Source organism: Cervus elaphus, chromosome 12 (assembly GCF_910594005.1).
Source record: "Cervus elaphus chromosome 12, mCerEla1.1, whole genome shotgun sequence".
Taxonomy (NCBI): Eukaryota; Metazoa; Chordata; class Mammalia; order Artiodactyla; family Cervidae; genus Cervus; species Cervus elaphus.
The window spans coordinates 28,686,905-28,700,272 of NC_057826.1; the positions used below are offsets into that span (position 1 = coordinate 28,686,905).

The window sequence follows — 13,368 nt, forward strand, 5'->3', positions numbered from 1 at the left end:
GTCTAGACACCTGATTTCCTCATTTCATTCTGTAATTTCAGTTAATATAAAGTAACTGCTATGTTAATATACCATTCTTGAGTAAAGATTATGACTTTGAACAATATTCACCATCCTTTCCCATTACTACTGATTTTATAGAGCCTAATGACATAGCTTTGGGAACTGTAACCACTTGCTAAATAAATATTATTTCTAGATTTCGAATTTAAAAGTCATCGATCTTCACTGCAGCAGACAGGAAAAGGTCTTTGTTTTCCAAATACCCCCAATGACTTTTGGAAATATTTACTCATACAAACTGTTTACGATTGTAAAGTGAAAAAAAAAAACCATAGTATTTTATAGTTCATTTGAAAGCCAAATGCCCAAGAAAAGAACAGTGTTGGCAATCATATTTATCAATATGTACTACATTCCACAAAACACAGTTTACAGGAAGTTATATAGTAAAATTGCAAAATATAAACAGGTAAAAAGATAGAATGGGGAAAATGAAATAGACAGTCAAGGCTGGAGTCAAGTTTAAATGTAAATAGTTTAATTTTTATTGAAGTTGAGCTAAAAATTTCAATCCAAATTTCTGAAGCAAAGCAAAATGAGAACCAAGATCACAACCATGAGTTGCATTAACCGTAATAAAACCACACCAATTTCTGAAAAGGAGCAGAACTTGCAAGGCTCTTAGAAAGAAATGTCTCTAATGCAGCAGCTCTCCATTGTAGTCCCCAGACTGCATCAGCTGTGGGTTGTGTCTGACTCTTTTGTGACCCTTAGACTGTAGCCCACCAGGCTCCTCTGTCCATGGGATTTTCCAGGCAAGAGTACTGGAGTGGGTTGCCATTTCCTTCTCCAGGAGATCTTCCTGACCCAGGAATCAAACTCGCATCTCCTGCATTAGCAGGCAGATTCTCTACCACTGAGAGCCATGAGGGAAGCCCAGGCCACATCAGTACCACCTGGGAATTTCTCAGAACTGCACACAGTTAAGCACCCCGCTCCCCTTAACCAGTCAATCAGAAATTCTGGGGGTAGGCCCAGCAACACGTACCTTAAGAAGCCCTCCAGGTGGTACTGACACAGGCTAAAGTTTAAGAACCACCATTTTAGTGTATCGTCATAGATGATCCACTGAAAGTGGTTACAGACTTGCTCAGAAATGTATCAGTGACTCTATGGTACATTTTTTTTTTTTTTTTTTATTAGTTGGAGGCCAGTTACTTCACAACATTTCAGTGGGTTTTGTCATACATTGATATGAATCAGCCATAGATTTACACGTATTCCCCATCCCGATCCCCCCTCCCATCTCCCTCTCCACCCGATTCCTCTGGGTCTTCCCAGTGCACCAGGCCCATGGTACATTTTGCACAGCAAATTCTAATCAGCTTTCTTCTAAAGCTAATTTACAAAGCTCAAACCACATGGCCAAGTACACAGCTAAGATGTCAAAAGGAAGTATGGGCCCAAGTATGTTTCCAGGGTCTGGCACATATTAGATAGGCTTCCATCCATTTTCAGAATAAATAAATAATGAATAAACGCATACATATTATTAAATACCCTTCAAAAAATTCCCCATAAGCACCAATTACTATCAATTATGCTTTGGATGCCTATATCAAACACATAGTTTCAAAGACTGCAAAAATGTCTTATGAATTTATTTGCAGGAGAGAAATCACCATTTATAAGTAAACATCTTTCTGTTAATATTTTAAATTTTTGTACACGTTTTGAGAATATGCAAACCTCCACAGCACACTCCCCTGTTATCTCCAGTCAGGAGGTAATGGGTATCTAGTTTTACGGATGGAAGATCCCCCCAGGAGAGTGACAGGAGCTGCAAACAGGCACATCAGCATGAAGTCCTCCGACTTCAGGCCCGGCTGTTCCTTCTTTGTTGCTTCATAAACATCCATGTGTCTGCTGAGCAGAGACTCCTTCAAGTCAGCTCTGCCTTCAAAGATTTTCCTGACAAATCAGTCAGGCTGAGGGCCATCAGCAGGAAGTCTTCTTCCTGGTCGGGACACTCACCAGGCTCAAAGGCAAGATCATCTTGGGGGCACAGTTTCCTTTTTTTTTTTTTTTTTCCATAACAAGAGGCAAAGGGTGACCTCTGTCAGGAACCTCCAGCAGATGCTGGAACTTGAATAAGTTGGCACGCCCATGCAGGGGTGAGGCTGGGTTAAAACCCTGCTCCTCAGCCAGGCTGGGTCACAGACCCGTTCTGACTCTCTCCCTAGAAAATCCCAACTTTGCATCCTATTCCCGAACTCCGGTTTAGAGCCTCTCTATCTGAGTAACGCATTATTTGCAGTTGTAACAAGAAAGTCACAAGCAGGACACAAACCTACTCTGAGCCCTCTCATTCCTTGTATAATGATTCCAGGTCACAAAACTCTCAGCAGGAGTCAGAGTTAGCACCCAGTGACTCATCCAGCAAGCATTGATTGAGCACCTACTGTAGGCTAGGCATGGGTGGGTGCCAAAAATAGGGAAATCACAGGAAGAGAACGGCACCAAGGGCAGCCCGGCCATGCGGTGCCTGTTGCATGTACCCTCACCCACTGTGACCTCACCTGCTATGACCTTGATGGCAGTTACATCAGGGCTGACCTCTGACACCTAAACGCACACACACACTTGCAATGCAGGAATTGCACCACCTTGGATTCATTTTCCTGGTGCGTGTCCTCCAAGGAAACTGAGTCAGACATGGATGTTTAGATTGGGGAAGAGGCAGACACGTCCCTTTGAGAACCACTAGCTGACTCGATCCCCTCCCTGTGGATGTAACGCAAGCCTTCTTCAGCTTCTCATCTCTCCTCTTTCTCCACTGTTCTTTGTCATATATTTTTGTCATATTTTCTGCCTTCTTGTATCTCTAGGTCCCCAAGCTGCCAAAGTAGGAAAAATTCATGCTTACAGCCCTTGGGTCACCAATTCCATAAGCAGCGAAAGAGTGGACCAGTGGAGGATGTAGGCAACTGGATATAGTCAGGAAAATAGAATTCCCTACTCAAAATATTTAACTCAGGAATTTTACTTTTAGTCCATCTTACTATTGCTACCTTAGAGAAGGAAAGTGAGACCACACCAAAATGACCACCTCCCTAGACAGAGAGGTACACTCAGTGGATTTGAGGCTAAAGGTCCATGGTCCTATGTTTATCACCATTACACTAGAGCCCAAGAGTCCTGGATGCCTCAAAGTCTTTGGCAATTGGGGCAAGTATAAATATTTGCATAAACATGGACTAGAGAGTGGTTGAAGGATCAACGGATGTATAAGAAGGGTCCACATTAGTTACAGTCTGGGTATAAGCTTCCTTGCCTAATTCATATCATATCCCCAAAGCAATTAGCAGTAAAATTGATATGACTAACACTCACGTCCTTATATCGAGGAAATCTATGAATTCTGAGGCCACGGTCTCCAAAATGCCAGGGGCCAAGCTGGGTTCACCTAAAGTAGTTGCCAAGAAGTCTGCAACTTCCACTAACTTTTTTAAGGACACCAGGTGAACAAGTGAATTACAAATTATTTTCCTCCTAAATTGGAATCTGGTTCCTCTCCTGTTTTGCTTACTTCTTATTGTCTTTGCTCAAGGAAATAAAGATTTAAAAAAGGATACATGGCCACGAAAAGAGTTTTTCCAAAGTAATCATTGGTCTAGTAGTTTTGCATAAAATGTCTTCAAAGTTTTATGAGTCTTTCCTTATTGTAAAAAAGGCCAAACTTTTAGCAATATACTAATTCTTTGCATCTCAGTAAATGGGAACAATAGAAACTAATAACCTACAACTTCCAAAGGTGTGCAATGTGTACCTTCTACACATTATTGAAGGACCAGGACATATCTGCAAAGAACTCTGCAGTCACTGTCTCACCTCCTGACAGTTTGGGAGGCAACATATCATCATCATTCCCTTCTACCAATTGGGAAATTGAGGTGAAAAGTCAGGCAGAAGCTGTCAAACAAGGCTTCATAACTCCCAAGGTTCAGTCCCTCTACGTAACCCTGATCTTCTTTCCCTTCATTTTCTGTCATTAACACCCCTTCCTTTACCGTCACTGCCTGAAATGGCCTTTCTTCTGAACTCCAGTAGACCTGCAGTCCAAACAATGTGTCTGTCCATTAGTCATGTCATGTCTTGCAATTTACATCCTGCATAATTATCTAACTTTTCCTGTGTTTACATCTTGCTTCTTCAACTAAATTCAAAGCTATCAGGAGTCAAGATGCAAGTCTTATGCGTCTTTTTGTCATCATACCACCCAGCACATGGTAGGAGACGAAAAACTACATGCGATTTGCTTCTATTTTTTCTTATCTTAGAAGACATAACTACAGTTTAAGAAATCAAATACAGAAATATATAAAGTTGAAAATGAAACTTTAGGTGGAATTCAAGTGTATATAATTCAGCATCAATCTATTGCTTTCCTTAGCATGAGAAAATACTTAAATTTATCTTAGAGCTTTCAGATCTTTTTATTAATTACCCATCCTTTTATTCCGTGAAATATAGGGGTTATATACCTCTTTCTACCCTCTCTGAAGAAAGTAGCAAACTAAAAATTGACTTTTAAATAGATTACCCAGAACCACCACACTAAACTGAATAGCAAAATGTGAAATATCTCTGAAAAGTATAAAGTAGTATCATAAATTACATTCATTGTCTAAGCTTTCTTATTTTCCTCCTTAAAGAGACACAAACCCAGACTTTTCCCCACACTTTAAATAAAAGCATTCCAACAGGTGTCTTCAGAGACACTGAAGGGAGATGCCCCAGCATCCAGGCAGACTGCTCAAAACATCTAGGACACACACCTATCTATCATGCTCTTAAACATCCAAACACAGTTTTATTCTACATACTGTCCTGTGATTCAGAGTGAATCTTACAAGTTTGTCCAAGTGGAATCAAAGTCTCTTTTCTATAGTTTTTCTTATGGGTTGCCCTCCACTCAACTGGTCGTCGCTGCCAGGCCACTTCTGCCACCCACTCCTATGACCACACCCTGGAACTGCTCTGTCCTGAGATCAACACCCCTCTCCAGCCTTCCCCACGGCCTCCATTCTTTGGGCACAGAGAGCACTTCAAGGCCGTGAACTGATCCCTTTCAACGCGCGAGGGCACCTCCTGGCCACATGCCTTCCCAATTCTTGCCAGCACCCCTGTGTCCTCACACCTTCCTTTTCTGCCACATCTGATCAACAAAACCCCACCCTGGACCACTGTCCTCATCTGCTTCCTCTCCTCCTGCACACCAGCTAAGGAGTCACATACATGCCGGGCCACGGAACGTTCAGAGTTTCTGATCTCAAGCCTTAGCACCTCTTCACCTTTCTTTCACTCTTTGTTAACTCAGCTCTGATTTTCTCTAGTGACTGGATTATTCCGAAATAATCTCCAATCTCTTCAAATGCCCAAATCCATTCTACCTTCACTGCTACTTCATCCAACACTTAGAGTGGCCAGGAGTTAGGGATCTCAATGACAAACCTCTCAAAAGCCTCCCCGCTCCCCGACCACCAGCTTCTAGGACAAGCACAGATGCCACCTTCAGAGCGCCTCCTCTCAGTCTTTTCTGGAAATGTTTCTTCCACTTCTCATACTCCCTAGGACTGTTCTCTATCCACTGCCTTCTTCATTCTCTGTTCTCCTTGAGCATCAAACTATTCACACTGGTTCTAACTACCACCTCTATTTGGGTGATTCCTAGGTCCCTGTCTCCAGCCACCCATCTTCCAAGAGCTTCAGGATCACATTCAATTGGCTGGTAGACACCTCAAAATCAATACACCACCTTGGCCCCCACACCAATTCTTTCTCCTACATTCCCTAGATCCATTAACACCACCAGAATTTTAAAGGCCATCCTGGTCTCTTCCATCTCATCCATTCCCCATAGCTCACTGATCAAAATCACATAAGCTTCGTATCATGGGAACTTCTCCTATCTACCTTCTTTCCAGCCCTAATTTCCATTGCTTTCCTGCATGACTGATCCTCTACCACGATAGCTTTCTGTCATTTAGCCTCAAACCTATGATCCACCAAGCTGCCGTGGCAACCCCCCAAAAGGCAAACCTGACCATTTACACTTCAAGTTAAATTCTTCAATGATGAGCTTCCCTGGTAGCTCAGTGGTAAAGAATTCATCTGCCAATGCAAGAGACACAGGTTCGATCCCTAGTCCAGGAAGATCCCACATGCTGCGGAGCAACTAAGCCTGTGTGCCACAACTACTGAGTCTGTGCTCGAGAGCCCAGGAGCTGCAACTACTGAAGCCATTCACCTTAGAGCCCAGGCCACTGCAACTAGACAGCAGCCCAGGCTCACTGCATCTAGAGAAAATTTCATGTAGGAGCAAAGACCCAGCACAGTCAAAACTAATTTTTTTTAAAAGCATTTCTTCAGTGGCTCCCCATCTACTAGAGCATATATCTGAGCTTCACATAGTATCTCTGACTCTTTATGGTCTGGCCTCCAACTACACCACTCCCCTTATAGCCCTTGACCCCCATCCCATGCTTCATATTCAATTAACGTTAAAAGGCTTGCCCTTACCAGCATACACAGGATGTTTAATGCATTAACACTCACGCTATTCCCTCAGCCTACAATGGCCTTCTTCTCGCCAACCCATTCATCATGTGACTAAGTCCTACTCATCATTCAAGACTCAGTTCAGGTGACTTCTCCACAAAGACGCACGTGAGGTAAGGAGCTGTTTCCTGTGATCTCCCAGCTCCTTGTCACAGCACTCATCATCCGGTGCTGACATTGCCTGTGCTCACGTCCACATTCCCTTCTACGTGATACGCGTCTCTAAGGCTGGGACACATCTTCTACCTCTGGGAATTAGCTCAGTACTGGGCGCAAAAGGGTCATCAATACACGCTGTGGCTTCGACAGGACACACGTCTTCAGCAGTGCTGGCCCGAGCAGCCCAGGCACTAAGGAAAAGGGAACTTTGTTTCCTTCTGTGGTGATCACTATAATGTTCATGGGAGGAACATTTGATTATTCCACCTCCTCTGTGTCAGAGTCACATGAATCCTGACTTTTGCAAGTCTGTGATAATGTCTGTGATCACTCAAGACTGAGTAGTCTGTCCTCAAAAACTCTCTAGAAGTTAAGCTGATTTCTTTATTTCTCTTAGGCTAGATGGAAATCAGTGAACAACAACATTCCTCAAAACAGCAAAATGTTCAAATAATCAAGGGTTTTCGAACAAATGAACATCCTTTGAATTTCTCAGCTTTCTCATTTCCCTTGGTCCCTTTGTTTTCTTTTAAATAATACAGTGCTTTATCTTAAAAGGAACTGATCCTTTCAGCACATTCAAATTTATTTTCTGATTAATTTCCTGACACTAGTACAGATTCTGAGGCTCTCTAATTTCACCACGAACTCTCTCTCCTTAAAGTTTTATAACACTAAGTGAATACATGTGGTAAAACTCAAAAAAAAAAAAAAAAAAAAGATCAACATAATCATAAAAGTGATCAAAAAACGACATGTTTATTTTCAAAGGTCTTTCTGAATATGAGTCAACTTGATTTAGTTTTGTATTCCACACACGAAAATGTCCTTCTCTTGCCCATGAGGTAAGCATTATTATTCCCATTTTGCAGGATGTAAAACACAAGGCTCAAAAATTTAAATAACTTGTACAAGCAGTGACCATGGGTTTCCATCCCTATCTACCTGCTCCAAAGCCCACATTCACAACATAAGGTTAAGCTGCCTCTTTTCAAAAGAAGCCATAAAGGGTATAAAATGAGCCCCATTGCGATGAAAGGAGACAGAGTTGAAAGTTTTAGAAAAGACTCCACAAATAATTAACTCCCTGAAATTCTAATGTTTCACTGAGAAGTAAAAGTTCATTGGTAAAATATACTTGTAATGTGGGTCAGGAACCCACTTGACCTACACTATAACCACTGTGATTATTATCCAGGACAAACAGCCTTCGCTCCCCACTCTCTTACAAACCTTTCCACACATTACTCCAAATTACAGGCCCTCTATTCTCTGCCTCAATAATGAAGCACCCTAAGAAGACAAAGGTACAGGAAGGTCAAAGCAGAATTCACTGTCCTTCACTCCCAAGCTCACATCCCTCCTCTTTAAAAGGGTTAAACTGAAGAATGTCTCCAGGCACTGTTTTAAACAGAGTAGGGAAAGAAGCTGCTACTATGAAATCATAGCCTCCATAATTCAAAGAAAGTCCTACCTGCCATAGCCGCTGAAATGGACTTCAGAAGCCATTCAAATGGGAGTCACTTATGGCTTCCTGGGGTCTCTATTTTTCCTGTCATGACCTCTTATTTTTATTTAAAGTTTTCTTAATTGGAGTATAACCACTTTGCAATGTTTATTAATTTCTGCTGTACAATGAAGTGAATTAGTTATATGCATACATAGATCTCCTCCCTCTTGGACCCTCCCTCACACCCCCACCCCATCCCTCCAGTTCTCCACGGAGCACTGAGCCGATGTCCCTGTGCTATACAGTAGATTCCCACTAGCTATGTATTTCACACACAGTGATATATTTATGTCAAACCTGATTTCCCAATTCATCCCACCCTCCCCTTCCCCCCAAGCCCATGACCACGTGCACGTCTGTGTCTCTTTAATCATGTAATGACTCACACCATACTTCCCTGGGCATGGCAGCCACGGGTGAATCTGTGTGAGATCAACTGTACAGGTCTGTCACTTTTATTCTTTCTGAACAATCATTCCAATCCACCCCCCTCCCCATCCCTCAATGATACTGGCATCCAAGGGAGTCAGTGTTAAAAGCTGCTGTTCCACAATGCAGTAGTCTAGTGAGTTCCATGGTACTATAAGGTAGCTCAAGTTTCCTAGCATGGTTCCAGTTAAACTAAATCTACGCTTACTTCTTAAATTTCTCAGGCCACCAGAAGCTAAGCGGATAAGGCAAATGTGAAAGAAAACAAAAGAAAGTAGAAGAGCTTGCCTTCATTTTGCTTTTAATTTTTTAAGTGTTTTAATATCCAACTATACAAGTCATTTGTTTCCCTTTTATCCAGCACACCCCCGCCTCCACACACACACACTTCCTCACAGAGAGATAGCATTCTTTAATAAATGCTATTTAATTCCAGGATGTATTTTAGCTTCTGAGTTTTTCTAGTAACATGAATCAAAGAAAAACAATTCCATTTATTCAACTCACATTCATTTTCCCCCATGAGGTGTATAAGAAAACATTTCCAGACAAACAATACAGCATTTCATGTCTGAATGTCACTGTCGCTAAAGATAAAGACAAGATCAAATGACAGGGTGATATAATGCTATATACTCTATTTAAAATGATAGAGCAATTATATGGTGTTCCCAGTAGAAATTCTTATTGCATAGAGCTGTAAAACCATCTCTGTGGTAAGGTGGCTTTGATATTATCCAACAAGAATTTTAGATTCAAAAACAGTGTGTCCAATAGTACTTTCTGCAACGAAGGAAATGTTTTATATCTGAGATGCCCAATATGGTAGTCTCTAGCCTTACGTGGCTACTGAGAACTTGAAATGTGGCTAACACAACTGAGAATCTGAATTTTTTAAATTTTAATTCTATTTAAACTTAAGCAGCCACACGTGGCTAGAAGCCACAGTATTGGGCAGCAGAGTTCTAAAATGTCCTAAGCTTTTCAGAGTTCGGCTGTCATCTTTTTAAAATAGAAAATTAGGAAACAAGCAGCCTCTCAAGTAGGTCAGTCTATTTTCCATCACTAAAGATGTTCTGTCTCATGGTATATGTGCTCTCTATCTCCAAATCAATGGAAAGTAGTTCTGCCCTGCTGTAACACTACTCAGAAAACTTAACACCTGTGGTATCTCCTATCAGGGAAGTTCTCATGCAAATAGAAAGTGTTAACACTACCACAGGTTTGAAAATATTAAAGTGTTCTCTGGACAAAAATTAAGCCACTACTGTGACATATTTTACTCTTCACAGGAATAATTTTCAGGCTCAGACAGTCGTGAGCTCACAGTCTCACTGCAGCAATGCTACCTAGGACGAGGAACTCCAAGGAAGCAATACCAGAGTGTCTACTTCAGCCGTGGCTGCCCAGACATGGCTTGAACTGCTGAAACCCAGTCCTGCCCCAGAACTAGAAAACCAAGGTTGTTCTGAAGTTTGCTTGTTCTTGAATTCAGTCATTCATCTAACAAACATTTAACACGTACCTACTACATGTCAAGCACCAAGTTAGGTACAAAAATATAAGTTTGAATGATACATCATGTCTGCCCTTCAAGATTTATGTTGAAAGAAAAGACCATGAATAGATCATCACCCAATGTGGTAGGCTCACAATGAGTACAGAGAATGACAGGATTCTTGGAAGATTACCAGACTATCCTGGGAGGGTCCGGGAAGGCTTCCTGGAGGAGGTGGCAACTTCGCCGATTCCTCAGGAGAAGGAATTAGTAAGGCAAAAGCAGGGAAGATAGCATTCCAAGCAGGGTGGATAATAAAGGTGAGAAAGAGCCTAAACAGCATGGATAGACAGGGAACAGTACAGGACATTTTTGTTCATGTACACAGCTGGAGTCAGGGAGTGTCAGAAAATAAGCTAAAATGCCACCAAGGCTATGGGGGACAGCCAGGTATACCACATTAAGGAGCTTGGTCTTTGATTTACACCAGAGGGCTTCAAGGGTAGAGAGAGGTCCTGTTAGACAGAGACAGGACACCTAGCAGCAGAGTGGACTTGCAGGTATGAAAAGAAGGCAGGAGACCGTGGTCTCACCTTGGGGAGTAATAATGAGACCCTGCATGCAGGCAGTAGTAATGAGAATCAAGAGAAGAGGGAAGCTCAGAAATTCCTAGGACTAGAAAATAAATGGTAATTAGAAATCAGCCACACCGGGTGACTGGCTGGATAAAAGAACCAAAGAAAATAGGTTTTAAGGATGACTCAGTGGATAAGTGTAACTAAAAGAGACCACCACCACCACCAGCAGAGCAAACATTCACTGTACTCTTATTCGGAGCCAGGCGCCAAACAGGTGCATCAGTCTACCTCCCAAGAACTTTCTGAGACAGGTACTATTTTTAATCCCCATTTTAAAAAGGAAGACTCTGCGGCTGGAGAATTAAATGATTTGCTCATGATCAAATATCAGCAAGTATCAGAATCCAGGTCTGTCTAATTCTAGAGCATCAACCTTCACCACCAGACAATACAGGCTCTGAAGATGGGAGAAAGGGGGCACTTAGGAGGAAAGGTGGTATGTTCAGCCCCTGGACAGTTAGGGGGCCTTTCAGACATACATGTGATAACCAGTCGATGCCGGAAATCAGGCTGCAGTATAAGGCAAAGAACTGGGGAGCAGGGAGTCACAACACATACGTGGTGATGAAAACCCAGTGAGTGAATGAAGCCCTGAAGCCAGAGTATGTGAGAGGAGAGAAGTATTCCTCCCAGAACAGAGCTCCAGCTGCAAGGGGTGAGTAAAGGAGGACATATCCACTAAGGAGAGAAGCAGCAGGAAACCCAGAGGCACGGACCATCCCTTCTAGAAACCAAAGACTCTTCAGGAGAAGACAACAGATAAGTTGTATCAGACACAATAAGGATGTCCAGGGCAATAAGAACTACACACGTCCACTGGATTTAACAAACAGGTATTAGTAAGTATAAGAAACGCAAACGCAGGAAACACTTAAGAGCTATTCATAGCCAAAGGAAAAGAGATACTCAACACGTAAAGGTTGAAAATTAGAGAGGAAGGCAGAGTAACTAACAGGGTAAGGCCTAGGAGGAGGAAGGAGGGTATAGGGAGAAACCTAGAGGAAAGCAAGTGATGTGACGATACATATGTTTGCAGGTATCAGAACAGGAAATTGGTAGAAATCATTCTAGGAAGTCTCAGGTTTTTTTTAATGAAGTCAGATGCAGGGTCATCTGAGTGAAAGGGTGGAGAGGCCTTTGGGAGAACCAAAAGCTTAGAGTAACTTTTCAGCAGAAGGGGGATGAAATGGACAGCATCAACTGCCCAGGGGCAAGTCTTCCCTGCACAATTTGGTAGTCCAGATACGGGCATGGAGAAGGCATCTTGGCTTTGGTCTGGGCCTGGGGTGTTGCTGGTCAAGGATAAAACCAGGGAACCAGCCAGTCTTCAGATGACCTACCATTCCCCTCCTCGTCACTGGCTGTCTACTGAAGTCTTCATTCTACCTCTTAGTGGGTTCTACCGAAAGTAACTGAGAAACAAAGAAGATAACTCTTTTCCCCCAAGATGTTCCAAGACAACCCTTAATAATCAAAATAGCACCTTACTAAGTCCTTTGACTTTTACTATGTAAGCTTCTCAATTGAGACAAAAACCAACTAACAAAACATGTCAGAGGCAAAGCCAGAAATAGCCTGTAAAAAATCTTTCAGCTCTCAGATTTCACGAAATTTTACACAGAAGAATCTCAATTCTTAAAATGATGCTAGAACTATAATTAGTAGTGCCCCAGGGATCAGTGTGAGGAGAGTATAAGGGATCACAAGCAATCCAGATTCCGAAGCAATGCAAGGATAAAATGGATACAAATTCCCCTCTTTAATAAAATGGTACAATACATTTCCTTAGACATCGACAATGAAGGGCACGATTCCAACTCCTCCCCTCCCCCAAGCAACCACCCAACTAGAGCTAGCAGTCTGCAAAACAATGGGAATGTCAGGTCACCCTCCTATTGTGCCCCCCTCCACTTCCTCTTTCACCCTAGATGAGTTGTCATCTTTCCATGAAAGAATGCCAAGCGTTCAGTCAGTCTGACTGGCAGTTCCTGCTCTTCAGGTTCTCTGGATGCTTCAAAAGGGTGGTAATGTGTTACCGGAAAGACTACCCTCCTTGGCAGTCTGTTTTCCAGGCTTCCACCCCTGGTGAGTCACCTGCAAGTTTCTATTATGTATAAGGAGATCTATGATTAAAGGAGACTTCATAGGAGTCTCATGAACCTGAAGTTGCCTCTCTTGACAGTGACACTTTTGAATTTAAATTTAATTATACAGGTGTTTTGGTGGAGATCTTCCAGATTCCAAGTCAGCTAGAATGTGCAAGCAGCTACAAATAAAATCATGACGTAGCAATACTAACAACATCGGCCCTGAGTAGCAACATTCCAAGCAATGAATTCAGAAGCTACCCATTAGGCAAATGATAAGTCAAAGCAAGAGTAGTCAAGAGATTTAAATCTTGAGCATGTGACTACTAAATCCTCCCTTAAAATTTATTTACTGTACATTTTTAGTACAGAAGTAAGAATACAAATCTTGGTCCTATTATTTAAATACTTATTTGATGATCA

General features: G+C 42.1%; 1 protein-coding gene across 2 annotated transcripts in view; it reads right to left on the reverse strand.

Annotated features, from left to right (window-relative positions):
- Window positions 1–13,368, reverse strand: part of PRKCH (protein kinase C eta) — a 231,082-nt gene that overhangs the window by 182,998 nt on the left and 34,716 nt on the right. Inside the window, exon 1 of one of the 2 annotated variants that reach the window (XM_043918913.1) lies at window positions 6,586–6,609. The exons of the other annotated variant lie outside the window; for it this stretch is intronic. Coding sequence (XP_043774848.1) covers window positions 6,586–6,591 — 6 coding nt within the window. The 5' untranslated portion in view covers window positions 6,592–6,609. Of the gene's footprint in view, window positions 1–6,585; window positions 6,610–13,368 lie in introns of those variants that run through there. 2 annotated transcript variants of the gene reach the window in all.